This window comes from Glandiceps talaboti, chromosome 1, assembly GCF_964340395.1.
Source record: "Glandiceps talaboti chromosome 1, keGlaTala1.1, whole genome shotgun sequence".
NCBI lineage: Eukaryota > Metazoa > Hemichordata > Enteropneusta > Spengelidae > Glandiceps > Glandiceps talaboti.
This window is the reverse complement of record NC_135549.1, coordinates 25,419,366-25,433,626: the sequence shown is the minus strand read 5'-3', so window position 1 is coordinate 25,433,626 and position 14,261 is coordinate 25,419,366. Positions and strand designations below refer to the sequence as shown.

Below are 14,261 nucleotides of genomic sequence, written 5' to 3'. Positions count from 1 at the left end.
AGCATACGTTCTGTTTGTATCAATGAAACAATGTAGACTGAAAAATATACTTAAAAAAACATTTATATTATGAACTCTTTCCTATAATGGAACAAGTGTAATTTATACATATCCGTATAATTCTTTCTTTTTAAAGATGAACTGCGAAAGTTATCAACAATTGTTGTCACCAAGTTCAAAGCTACAACTAGCAAAGATACACTTGATATGTACTTTGAAAATGAAAGGAGATCTGGTGGCGGTCCTATTGTAGATTCAACACTTCTTCCTAATGAATTTCGAGTTGTTTTCGAAGGCCCAGAAGGTGAGTTGCTGGCCATAAGAAGTATTTCAATATTGATACTGTGCCATAAGGAACCCATTCATGGTGCCTACGGTTTTAACTTCAATGCAGAGCCTTATACATACATACCTGCACATACACATACATACATACATACATACATACATACATACATACATAAATACATACATACATACATAATAGGCAAAACAGAGTAAGATCGTTTTCTGTATCTGTTCAACAAAAATCTCAACTGACGTATTGCATTGCATTCACATTTATAATCCTCTTTTAACTAACAGTTGCATCTCGTGTTCTGAAGCAAGGAAAACATACGGTTGATTCTGTCAAGCTAGAAGTGAGATTAATTGGAGATTGGACTGATGAACAAGGTATGATATCTTTATTTACGATTTCTATATACGCAATCAGATCTGTTACCCTATGTTTTGTTATCATGTTGAATTCTTCTCCAAAGAAACAAACGTTTCTTCTGGACAGCATTAATATTGGCTACTGTTTTTTAGGCTCCTAAGTTATAAGTTTTGTTAATGGGGTCCCTTTTACAATTTGCAACTTATTTCTCGTTTTACTTATAGACGTACTTGAAACCGTAACGGATGGTGCAACTCCAAAATCAGACATGCCGAAGAAGAGAACAGACTCCTTGGCCACCAAACCAGCGCGAGGAAATACAGTTGACACGTCTGACACATCAAGCTATCATGGTGGGTTACTTTACATAGAAACAATTTTGTGTGGACATAATAAATATAAAGAAAGTCAAAACATAGTTTTTCGCACTTACCTTATGTGTTTAAGTAACTCCATAGTTTTCCATGGTAATGTATGACTGCAAATACTCCTTCCATATAAACCCACAGGGCCTGACAGTGATTCAGATGAAGATGTAAATTGTACAGTCGAAATAACTGAATATGAACCGTACGAAGACCTCCTTTTCAAGCTCTATCTTGAGAAATGTGCCGGCCACGACTCCATTGAAGACACCGAAATAAAAGATGGCGTACTGCTTGTTACATTTAAAAGTCGGGAAGGTAAGAGTGGAAATTGAAATCATTTTCCATCGTACATGTACTGTAATAACGATTTGGATATTTATCCTCAAAACGAAATTCTATATTATTAACTGGTAAAAGCAGTTATTACACTCATAAACAGGAGATGTTTACAATAATATTTGTTAGGGTTATGAACCATCCACAACTTCATTTATAAAATGTTCAACATTACTGGATTTGGCACGGTCTGAAACTTGAAATTGAATGCATGAAAATCATTAATACTGGTCACTAAGACTTTTGGCAATTGCAAAACGAAGACATTTGTTTCATATTTATTTCATCACCATCTCCAGCTGTGGACAGAATCCTTGCAGAACCTTGTCATGAACTTGGAGGACGAAACATGGCGGTAAAGGAGCCTAAGAGTAAACTGAAACCAAATTTACCGAAGGACAAGACTTCCTTTTTTTTAGAAGGACTTACTGAAGACATTAGTAAGCATCTATTAAACCTACTATTGTCGAAGTGGACTGGTATCGATGAGGCACCTGAGCTATTATTTGGTCAGCGAACGGATACTGCATTGGTAAGATACTCACAAGAAATCCAAGGTAACTTTTTTCTTATTTTCAGCATATCTTGTTTAGCACCTCCCCCCCCCCCCTTTAAAAAGAAGAAAGAAACAGCAACAGCAACAACAAAAACAAAAACAACACCAACAATAACAACAGCAACTCACATGACAAAAAAGTGTAAATTCAATGTAACGCAAACGAACTAACGATCCATACTCCTAAAGACAGAGAACCATCTGCGCGTGCGTGTGTGTGTGTGTGCGTGTGTATGTAAACAACTTCAAGTAAAACGTTAGTGGACCTATTGTTATTTTAGGGGTTTAGTTTGTTGATGATTGAAGGCAAAATGATAGGGGCAGCAATATATGCATAATAGGACGATAAGTGATTTCTGTTCAAAAACGTTATCATATGACATTTACCGCAATCTCTATCAAGACAAAGACAAAGTGACTATCAACGAGACAGTGAAATGTATCACTTGTATCAACTATCAGTGATTTATAAGTACATAAAAACACATGAAACAGGCTTACACACTTTACAACAATTGAAGTTATTAATAATGGAAAGTTTTTACATTCCAGATTATGTATGGCAAGATGTAATAGGGCTCTTTTCACTCAAAATACTAGGGGTAGCATTCTACATGTTATAATTACATCGAATATAATTTTGCAAACCCACGTCTCCTTTTGATCACCAGATTTTAAAACAATAAGGGGGAAAATTTCGTCTGATGACGTGAAAGGCCATAGATTGAAGATGGAGTACTGCTATTGCACCAACAGTGTGTTAGTCAATAACCTACCCGAAAGAGCGGACAAAACCTTTTTGGACTTGTACTTCAGCAATGACCGTGTGAGTGGTGGTGGAGACATAACCAGTATAAATGTTGATAAGGAACAGAAATCGGCAGTTATATCTTTCCAAGATCACAGAGGTAAATACAGTACACCTATTTGCTTTTATCAGAATACAAGCTAAGCATGCCAGTATTTGTATCAGTTGTAATTTCCATATGCGATGTGAAAGGTTCGCCCTAATAGCATGTTATTCGAAAAAGACAGGTAGGAAGTCAAACCGTTTACGCTACGCAAGTCTTTTCCTGGAAGAAACATTAAACAAGTCGTCATTTGCACGTTCCATATGGCCATGCGTTGAGATGTGTGCATACATACATTTGAAAAAAACTACTGCAATCACATCAAATACTGTTATGCGATGTACTTTGACATTTCAAATATTTTGATTTGTTTAGCATGCAAGAAAATAATTTTCAATCCAATACACATCTTTTAATTATGAATCCAGAATTCCAGTATTCCAGACAACATTGCTTCAGTGATAAAAACAACAGTTACCACTGAATCTCCCTACCATACTTACAATACCTCCCATCTATTTGCATGAGCCCTCTTACTTGTACATGTACATAGGTCTCGTACTCTTCCTGTTTAGCACCACAGATTCACTAATTCGATTGATTGATTGATTGATTGATTGATTGATTGATTGATTGATTGATTGATTGATTGATTGATTGATTGATTGATTTTAAACAGGGTCTGAACCTAACTACTCACTCCCCGTATTACTTTTTGCAGTTGTAAATTCGATTCTACAACAGAAAAAACATGTCATCTGTGAAGTCAGCATTGACGTTAACCGCTATTACGATCGACTCGGCTGCCATGTCAGTAAAGACGGACCAACATTAAGTATGCCCATGCCCATCAGCATTGTAATGGACAAAGTCTTAGACTTTATCTGGAGAAGCCGGCAAGCAAGGGACGAGTTAGATCAGACCTTGATGTCAGTACATGCTCGTGTTGTTTGGCCATGCGAGGGAGGAAATGAAAATGTGCAGTTGGTTCCAGATATACAGGAAGCATCACAGACTCAACAACTTGTAAGGAGTTGGCCAAAGGAAGCATCATCTACCTTACAAAAGTATCTACAGCTTTTTGCGACTGTGACCATTCCAGTGGTTGAAGGCATACTCTTACTTGTCGAGAAAGAACTAGAAAATGACTCCATAGTAAATGAACGGGTAAAACTGGCAATCGACGGGTCGTCATCGACAGTAACTATAGTTGGTATAAAGGCAGAAGTTGATCGTTTAGAAGATACTGTCAATAACGTTATATTGAAGATACAGAAGAAAGTCGAACAAGAAAGGTCAAGAGTATCAGATACCTGGAAACCCGATGAATTGATGGTGAAGCAGTTGGAACTCTTCCACATTATAGACAGAATAACAGACACATACCCAGATTTGAAAGTCAGTATCAAGTCCCGAGATGCCGTTACTCTAGAAGGACATATCTCTGACATAAAGGGAGCAAAATTTGATATGTCTGAAGACTGTCGACGCATCCCAAAGACTACATACAGAACACAATCATCAGCTTTGAATACATTTCTTAGTCATGAAGACGTGGTCATCCGTTTATGTGACGTGTTAGCCAGCAGGTTTGACGCCATTTGTGCAGTCCAAGATGATGACTTAGCATTGAGTGCCCAAGATCGTGAAAGGCTGGACGAGGTGAGACAGTTTCTCAACACGTTTGTTGTAGAAAGAAACATCATAATACCACCTTTATCCTTACAATCAGTACATGGGGAAAAATGGAAGCAACATATTCAGGAACTACATGAAAGTAATACCAGTGCTGTTGAAATAAAGACACTGCATGGAAATCAGCAGATATTGGTTGTAGGATTTGAGGATGCTGTAAATACAGTTATCGAGGAGATTGACGGCTTCATGTCCGAAAATACCATAGTAGAAGAGTTTCGCCCTGTTGAAAATGGAATGGTAAGATTCCTTCTTGGTCCAGGAAAAGAGAGGGTCCATACCATTGAAAAGCAGTCGAAAAGCCCATCACTAAAAATAAGCAAGTGTGAGAGGGGCGACAGGCCAGGGTTTATTGTGAGTGGTATTCAAGATGATGTCTCCATTGCGTCTGAAAAGTTGCAAAAAGAAATTAATTCAGTCTACCAATTCCAGCATCCCATAGACCAACCTGGAATGCCAAAATTATTACAAGAGGAAAAGGGTAAAAGTTATGTGGAGTTTGCCGAGAAAGAAGGCAACTGTACTATCGATGTTACAAACCCTCTTGAAGACGTGGCATTCCAACTACCAGAAGAAGACCAAATACAGCTACCAAAACCCCCAAACCCTGATGTACTTGGTTCATGCGTCCTGCAAAGTGGAAAAAGCCTTATCGTGAGTAGAGAAGATGTAACAAAAATGCCTGTAGATGTCATCATGACTACAGCAGACAAAACATTAAAGCCACTTGGTAGTTTGGCAGAAACGATTGCTGATGCAGGTAAACAAGTGTATTTTTACTATTTCGATGGCTAAGTACATGTTTACATTCGTTCGTGTGTGTATACACAGAGATGACAGACAGACAGACAGACAGACAGACAGACGTGTCTTCTCTGAAATAATTCATCACTCCAGGCTATTAATTGGTTAGAACGTGACTGACTTTCTGTGACATGCATAATGAAATCATAGAGAACACTTACAAATGGTGGCAATATGTAGTTCTTTTTGCAATATGAAAGGACATATGCAGTTTTGGGCACACACCTCGTACTTCAAGTGTACATTTGTACCAAATAGCCGGAACACCAAGGAAAATGATGTTTTCCATAATTAACAGCAGAGTATTAGAGATGACTAAGATGAGTAGCACTTAATTAATATTAAAGTATTCCCTACTATTCAGGAGGTTGGGATGTCAAAACAGAGTGTTCTCAAGTAAGAAGTATGATGGCAAGAGCTCCATTTGTTGGTGAAGTTATATTCACAACAGCTGGAAATCTGCCATGTAAAAAACTTTGCCATATTGTTGACCTAACCGCGAGTTCACAAAGCTTTCACAGTGCTTCTATCCGAGGCCATGGTACAGCCAGAGACGGGGCTTTGTTGGGTGATGCAGTGTACAGTAGTCTGGAGAAGGTGAACAAGATGAAATATTCCTCAATCGCTATTCCTGTCCAAATATCGATGGGACAAACGTTATCGGTTAATGAACGCATGGAAATAATTATTGGTGCGGTCCAAAAGTACTGTGAAGATAAACCAGTACAGTATCTGCAAGAAATCTATCTGGTTGGCGATTCAGATAAACAATGTAATGCAATAATGCATGTGATGAAAAAGAAGTGTGGGGAGGTTAAAGTTACCGAGCAGCGTTACTCAACAGGTAGGACGCCATGTTGTGCTTTAACGGATTGCATGTGGGGTAGGCAAGGGTAATAGGTTCTAGCTGTATGTACCCTGAACGTTAAATAGCCCGAGAGTATAGGGTGCCGTTTGTAAACTTATTATTTAACTATATTATTTGTTCAAAAGTCATTATTTAACGCAATTCGGCTTGCTACATTCGGCGACTGTCGGCTGGACGTTGTTGGTGTAACATCCCTGTGGAGTGGCAGTCAAATTGCGCGAAGACCCCTGTATGACCGCCATTTTATACTGCCAGTAAGCTGTTCGAAATCAAACATGGAGATGGATGAAACAAGAAACAATCCCTCCGAGCTAGCAGCCGTAGTTACACGAGCCGTTCTACAGGCATTAAATAGACGTAGTATTACTACTGATCTTCGCACACAGCTGATAGACCAAGTAATAACGCCCGAATCACTCTCATATCTCATATCTGACTCAACTTCTGTATGTACGTACCAGGATCACACTTGAACTTTAAAGGGAATTAGCTCAGACTACACAGTTTGTGTGTAAATCTACACTCGAGACGAAGGCAAACACCCAGCATAGTGCCTCGTTCATTGACTTCCCACGAAGCCAAGTCCTCTTGCCAAATCTGAAGTGCCTGTCAGTCCCCATGCAGTGTGCTTTATTGACGTCCTTAAAGTCTAAATATACATAACGCATGGCCAATGGCCAAATAATCAATGCATTCCATATAGAGCTTTTCTAGGCGTGATCATGCCCTAAAAATATACTCAAAACATTGATGAATGATCACTATGAATCCTAGATATTTATGAAATGCAGACCGTCGTCTCATGTATTCGAGTATGCTTGGAATCCTGTGTGGTCTAAATCCGATATCCTTGAGACAGTCTTTTGACCTTTTAGTCAAACTAGGCCATGCGATGTTGTTAAAATATTCAGTTTACTGAAAATATAAATATGTCATCTGTGACACTTTCCCCTCTTTCCAAAATTTGTAACGCCCTCGTTACAGACTAAACTATGTAAAAATAATTTACCCTTCATAAATGAAAATTGAAAAGTCTTAGAAGTAATTAATGCTGTTTCGTATGAAGTGTTAGAAATGTAAAATTTATACGACCCTTGAAAACTAAGATTGCTAAAATCTCTAATTCCGAACCAGATATACTTGTTTCGTCAACATGTACTTTAATGAATAAATGACATCAAAGAGAGACATCACAGATAATTAGAAAATTGAATCGTAGAATAATTATATCCTGAGTTGGCTATTGAATTGTGTACTTCTCAATCACATCACAAACATACGTTCGACTGGCCAGTCTTTTTCAATCATTCACACAATCATACTGATAGATATGACCATCCATAACGTACTGTTCGGGCCCCCTCTATTTTCATTAACACTACCAGACAAGTACAGTCATCAATAGAATTCTCAGGTCTAAAGAACTGTGCTAGGAATATTATATCTGCAGCATTTAAAAGTTGAACATAAAGAAATATAAATAGGAGAATGTTTTAATGTTGACCAAGTTATACCCGATTCATCGTGTACATAACTAAATTATAACATAAGTATTCCTATCTGAAAGGAATGTAGGTATCTGTCTCGTAAAATCAAATGATGACATTACATATCTATGCTATGAATAAATATTAACTCTTAAATATTTCATCACGCCAATATTGAAAATTGTCACTGACAAATGGTCAGCATGCCATATTCGTGATCATATTCCAAATTGAATCTTTAACTGCAGACGAAATCAATATTATGAAAAATGGTGTAGCATAAAAGTGTGTGTCAGTGACGTCGTCTTTGTTTAGTGAAGTCAAAATTAACCAGTCAATGTTATTCAAGTAATCTAAGTCTAGTAACTTGTGATTTCACCCTGATATCAGCTATCAAGAACACTGACCTAAATGTATTGTCTTACAGCTATCCTTAAGTTACACTAACTAATCAGCTGTTACAGTCATCAAGAGAAGTCAGTTGCGCCAACACAATCATTGTCGTGTAAGAAACCCTACGTCATTATTTAAACATTACAGGCATCTTAGCTGTTCATCCATGTTTAAAATTTGACATCTTCAGTATGTTAACGACTTGTACAGAACTATTAAGACCATTAATATTAATCCAATAAGTCAATTTAGTTTTCATTACAAGTAACCTGATTGACCATAAGTAGGTTGGTAATTTTCTCATTGCAATTCAATATACCCTTTGAATCAATACCACTAGAAATTATGCACGCAGCTCAAGTGAAAATAGTCCTTTCTGAGGAATTTCATAAATTCTTGCGGAATTTGAAAGGAAATTTGTATAGACATTAACACAGCTCATTTCGGTCGGATCTCTGTTTTACACCCAAATTCGAATTCAAATAGTTATCTTGTACAGCAGATTCAATAAAATACTATATCAATTTGGTTCTTTCCTTTACCATAGGAACCTTACATCACAAAATCAGACTCAACGTGTGAGCAACGCATTTATCTGTAGCGTTTTCGGCTCACTACAACTCAGAGTCAACAAAACTTCGAGGAGTTTCCAATACTCCATACTTCAAGAAATATCCTTATTAAAACTAAAATTTTCTCCATAGATAAATCAATAATATTCTTTCTGCTTGTACGCGACCATTGAGATGTATAACAACATCACTGAAATGATTGTGGTAAGAAAATAGATTTCAAAAAGTATTCATCGTCAAACTAAATCGAACATACAATTATTATTTCTTACACGTCTCTCATGATTAGCTTTGTACACACAGTAACAAACTCGCTGATCGTGAATAGAAATGAATTGAGCAATAATAATAATGTCAATCTTGAAAAAAAATTTACTACCGTATGATTAATGAGTTCTTTGTCCGTCAAAAGTCTTAAATATGTACTTCACATGCAAACTGCTGCGTTCTGTATAAGCGTCCGATATTTTTTGTTGAAAATTAAAGTGTTCTTCATACTCGTGCTTGTAGGAATCGAATGTCAGTTGGTCGCGTTGATGGCTTCACCTAAAGTTTGTCATAGTCTTTATTGTTGTCTCGTTATTCAAAATTCCACGCTTTCAGACACATTCTCTCCTTCTGCAATTTTATATTCCGTTACTGCAATATTATCAGTTCTAGTTCGTGTAGCATTCCCACCATTGGAACATAATCGTTAAAGTTTCCTTTCGAAAAGTTCTTGAATCTTCTCCGCATCTTTTTTTGTACAAACTTTTTCTTCTCATGCATCATTGTTTCTTCGTTACAGTGTTAATTTGTTTTACTCACCCAGTGGGGTTGTGATTTTCTTCTTAAAGGTTGTCGGTTAGTCTTCGTAAGGTTCAAACTTGGTTCATTATACACACAAATGGTTGTTCAAGCCCCGGATCTCCATCAATATTACTTTCTGTTGTTCAAGCCCCGGATCGCCACCAATATTACTACTGTTGTTCAAGCCCCGGATCGCCACCAATATTACTACTGCTCTCCGCACACAGCTGATAGACCAAGTAATAACGCCCGAATCACTCTCATATCTCATATCTGACTCAACTTCTGTATGTACGTACCAGGATCACACTTGAACTTTAAAGGGAATTAGCTCAGACTACACAGTTTGTGTGTAAATCTACACTCGAGACGAAGGCAAACACCCAGCATAGTGCCTCGTTCATTGACTTCCCACGAAGCCAAGTCCTCTTGCCAAATCTGAAGTGCCTGTCAGTCCCCATGCAGTGTGCTTTATTGACGTCCTTAAAGTCTAAATATACATAACGCATGGCCAATGGCCAAATAATCAATGCATTCCATATAGAGCTTTTCTAGGCGTGATCATGCCCTAAAAATATACTCAAAACATTGATGAATGATCACTATGAATCCTAGATATTTATGAAATGCAGACCGTCGTCTCATGTATTCGAGTATGCTTGGAATCCTGTGTGGTCTAAATCCGATATCCTTGAGACAGTCTTTTGACCTTTTAGTCAAACTAGGCCATGCGATGTTGTTAAAATATTCAGTTTACTGAAAATATAAATATGTCATCTGTGACAGTAGCACGTCTGTGCCAGCCGACAGTCGCCGAATGCTACAGCCGAATGTTATATCTGACAACGTATATTGAATGTTTGAACTTGAACATGTAGAATAAACAACTTTATGTTCTTTGAATATCATGAACTTTACTAAATTAACATTAAAAGACTAGGGGAAAAGACGAAATTGATCGTAATGCTTTTGTATCCATGATGGCCAACCTTTGACCGCGTAAATCAGCTAAATAATGAATATGGAGCTAAATAAGGAATACAGTGCAAATTCATTATTTAGCAGCATGTCATTATTTAGACCTTTTTTCATGGTTTAGAAATCAGTTATTTATGAATAATGCATTATATATAAATAATGTATTATATGTATATAATAGACTTGCATTTACATTATTTATAAATAATACATTATATATGAATAATTGTCAAAATAATTTATTATATATATATAATAGACTTGCACTTGAATTATTTATAGATAATACATTATATATAAATAATTGTCTAAATAATGCATTGTATGTATATTATAGACTTGCACATACTTTATTTATAAATAATGTATATTGAAATAAATGTCTAAATAATTTATTATATGCATATAATAGACTTGCACTTACATTATTTATAAATAATACATTATATAAATTGTTTAAATAATGTATTATATGTATATAATTTGGTCGACTATAAATTATATATGAATAAATTATCAGGTCTTACATGATTTGTAAATAACGATTATATACATATAATTGCGTTAAATAATGACTTTTGAACAAATAATATAGTTAAATAAATAAGTTTACAAACGGCACCCCATACGAGAGCACCCTAAATATTTACGACATATAGGTGTGCACAAATTTCGACGTGAGGAGATGTCAGAGAGAGAGAGAGAGAGAGAGAGAGAGAGAGAGAGAGAGAGAGAGAGAGAGAGAGAGAGAGAGAGAGAGAGAGAGAGAGAGAGAGAGAGGAGGGAGGGAGGGAGGGAGAGGGAGGGAGAGAGGGAGAGAGAGATTTGTGTGTGTCTGTCAAATTTGCCCCACAAAGGGCTTTACCGAATCTCTTTAACTATATATAATTCTTAGGCATACAAGATGCTACCTTTATGTCTTTGGGAGCTGTTGGTGGGGAAGGTAGCAGATTCAGTCAAATTGGAGCGGAACTTGGCGACAATATTCCGAATACAAATACAGCTAAAACTAGTGAAGGAAAAATGATAACATTGGTTAAAGGAAGTATTGCCAAACAGCGTGTAAGTAATTTTTTTTTAAATGTTGACAAGAAAACCTGTTAAAATGGTCATGTGGATGACAATGGATATTTATTTTTTAATTTGTGATTGACCAAATCTTAAGCTTACTACACTATATTGTTCTACTTTGAAATACAATGTAAAAGAACATACATCAAATCCATGTTTATAACTCAATAAATTGCAAAAAGTAACATCAACAAAAGCTGGTAAAAAGTTTGTTATTATACATACAATAACGCACTTTTTACAAATTTTTCAACGTTTTACAATTTATTGATTTAAAAACAAGGACTTGATATATGTTCTTTAACATTGTGTTTCCAAGTAGAAAAATGTAGTAGAGTTCTTTTCATCCATTTAAATAGCCAATTTTCACCCATATGTCCATTATAAATAATCACTTTCACACCAGAAAACTCGTTACATACAATTAACATACGTGCATTGACACCACGATATAAAACATTCGTATTAACCAATTCTGTTTGCCATGGAAACCAGGGGGAAAAGGTTCCTATAGACAATGCATGGGGTAATTACTAAAATGCATTTCAATACCTGTGATCATATCATAAGACAGATCGTAATGAAGTAATTTTATCGTCTGCTGCTTGGTTACAGTTGCCTGATATTATATGAATTCACTCATTTAGCCAAGGTGTATATAGCAGTGATGTAAAAACTACATGTATGCATAGATTAGATTACTCAAAGTGATGGAACGAAGTGTATTCTCAGGAAAGAATTTTATTAAAAATGAATTCCGTGCTCAACATGGTAACCAAACATATTGTATAACAGTATGAAACAATGGTACAAACATTGCATCTGGATGCTCAAAGTGGCGTAATCTCACAGTTAGATTTCAATATTGCCATGGTAACTAAATGAGAAACTATATGAAAACTGCATTTAGTGGCTTATTTGCATAATTGTAAAATGAGAAACTATATGAAAACTGCATTTTGTGGCTTATTTGCATAATTGTTTCACAAAGTTCTATACATTTCTAGTTTGTTTGAAGATGTCAAATCCAATGTCAAAGTAAAAAAACAAAAAACTATATTCCATGGTTACTATGATAAACGAAAATGTGTAAAGTGAAATTCACTCATTCGGTCAAAGTATATAGAAATGATACACAAATTGCTTGTATACATAGTTTATTGAAAATGGTTGATCAAACTATATCCTCAGAAACAGATCATGTTCTTGTTACTACTGCAAGAAAATGTAAAAATTACCGTTTCTCGAAACTCTGTATATTGATCCATGAAGTTTTCGTGTATTCCTTGGTTTCTGAAAGTGAGTGATCCAAATGCCACTATCAAAAGTGAGCAACATCATTACCATGGCAATCGAGCTCAGTTGGAATCGATAATCCAGACCTTTTGCAAGAAGCGTCAAAAGTACATACTAGTATACAGTTAACGAGAAAGAACCTAATAGAAATCAATCAAGATTGCATTTTAAAGTTGCAATGGTAACAGGAATGTTCTTGATGAAAGGTATCGTTATGTTTGTAATTAAAGAATGTCTTGTACTAAGTCATTACTACGAACAAGTATCGTACATTGATGAGATTCCATGGCTGTTATATATGGTCCTTATTTGTTGACATTTTGACTGTATCTTAAATTGATTATTGCCTTATCGTAGGTCAATGTCCTGGTTAACAGCACCAACAATTCATTGGACCTAAGTCAAGGCTTGGTGTCACGAGCTCTTCTCGAGGAAGCGGGTCCTGATTTGCAAGATGAACTTAATCAAATTAAACGTACTGGTAAAACAGCAGTGGCTGGAGAAATAATAACTACGAAGGGACACATGTTAGAATGCCAATATGTATATCACACCTTTTGCTCCCCATGGAGTTCTTCAGGACAACCTGAATCGGTAAGAGTTGATTATTGTCTATCAAATTTTGTTTGTCTTTCTTTTGGAATTATACCACACTGGTATTCACATTCAATCATGCTACCGATTTGTTTTATGTATATGTGAATCTTTTTGTAAGACATCACGAAAGCAAAGTTACACACTTATTATTTAAAAAACCCTAAACTGTTTGTTATGCAAGTTATATCGGAGACAACAAATTCCCTTTAGCCGGCTGGGAACACAGCGTAGGATGCCTTTATGTTAAAGATAACTTCATGTCTAGGTCCAAATATCAGGAGAGATCAAAGATATGCGTGCATGCTTTGTCATCCCACTTTTGAGAACTATAACAGAATTAGAATTGTAGATGAAAATAGATGATAGTGTAAATCTTTGACAAAATTCTATGGATAGAACCCGTTCAATGAACAATAAATGTGTGATTTTACAGATGAGAAGACGATACTGCTCTGCTATATATACTGTAAAGCTATCATTGCATTAAATTCGCAATATTTTTAAGCTCAAAAGAATTATATTGTTTCTAATGTTTCCCGATAGCAACTAAGAAGTACTCTAAAGAAGTGTTATGAAGCGGCAAGTCAGGCCGGAATGTACTCGATTGCCATTCCTGCTCTTGGTACTGGAGGACTTGGATATCCTAGAGATGTTGTAGCCAAAATAATGTTTGATGAAGCTAAGCGCTTCAGCAGTAAACACCCAAAAAGCTCATTGAGGGACATAAACTTTGTGGTGTATGAGAAGGATGACAAGACCATACAGGTACTTATTCACATAGTTCAGATTACTTTCATTTGTTCTTTTACAGATATAATTGTTACCGCTATTACAATATAAAATTAATACCAAGCGTCTGTTTCCCTACCTATGCACGACGAGTCTTTCGGAACTCGCAAACCGATTTGCGAAATTCTTCTTCAATCATGTGATGTTGTAACT

General features: G+C 36.1%; 1 protein-coding gene across 1 annotated transcript in view; it reads left to right on the top strand.

The window, feature by feature from the left end:
* LOC144434958 (protein mono-ADP-ribosyltransferase PARP14-like) overlaps positions 1 to 14,261 on the top strand; it is a 69,536-nt gene that overhangs the window by 41,590 nt on the left and 13,685 nt on the right. The window contains exons 28-38 of the mRNA XM_078123492.1: positions 137 to 304; positions 586 to 675; positions 883 to 1,011; positions 1,168 to 1,341; positions 1,662 to 1,919; positions 2,590 to 2,826; positions 3,491 to 5,224; positions 5,633 to 6,112; positions 11,251 to 11,417; positions 13,080 to 13,316; positions 13,863 to 14,084. Coding sequence (XP_077979618.1) covers positions 137 to 304; positions 586 to 675; positions 883 to 1,011; positions 1,168 to 1,341; positions 1,662 to 1,919; positions 2,590 to 2,826; positions 3,491 to 5,224; positions 5,633 to 6,112; positions 11,251 to 11,417; positions 13,080 to 13,316; positions 13,863 to 14,084 — 3,896 coding nt within the window. The remainder of the gene's footprint in view (positions 1 to 136; positions 305 to 585; positions 676 to 882; positions 1,012 to 1,167; positions 1,342 to 1,661; positions 1,920 to 2,589; positions 2,827 to 3,490; positions 5,225 to 5,632; positions 6,113 to 11,250; positions 11,418 to 13,079; positions 13,317 to 13,862; positions 14,085 to 14,261) is intronic.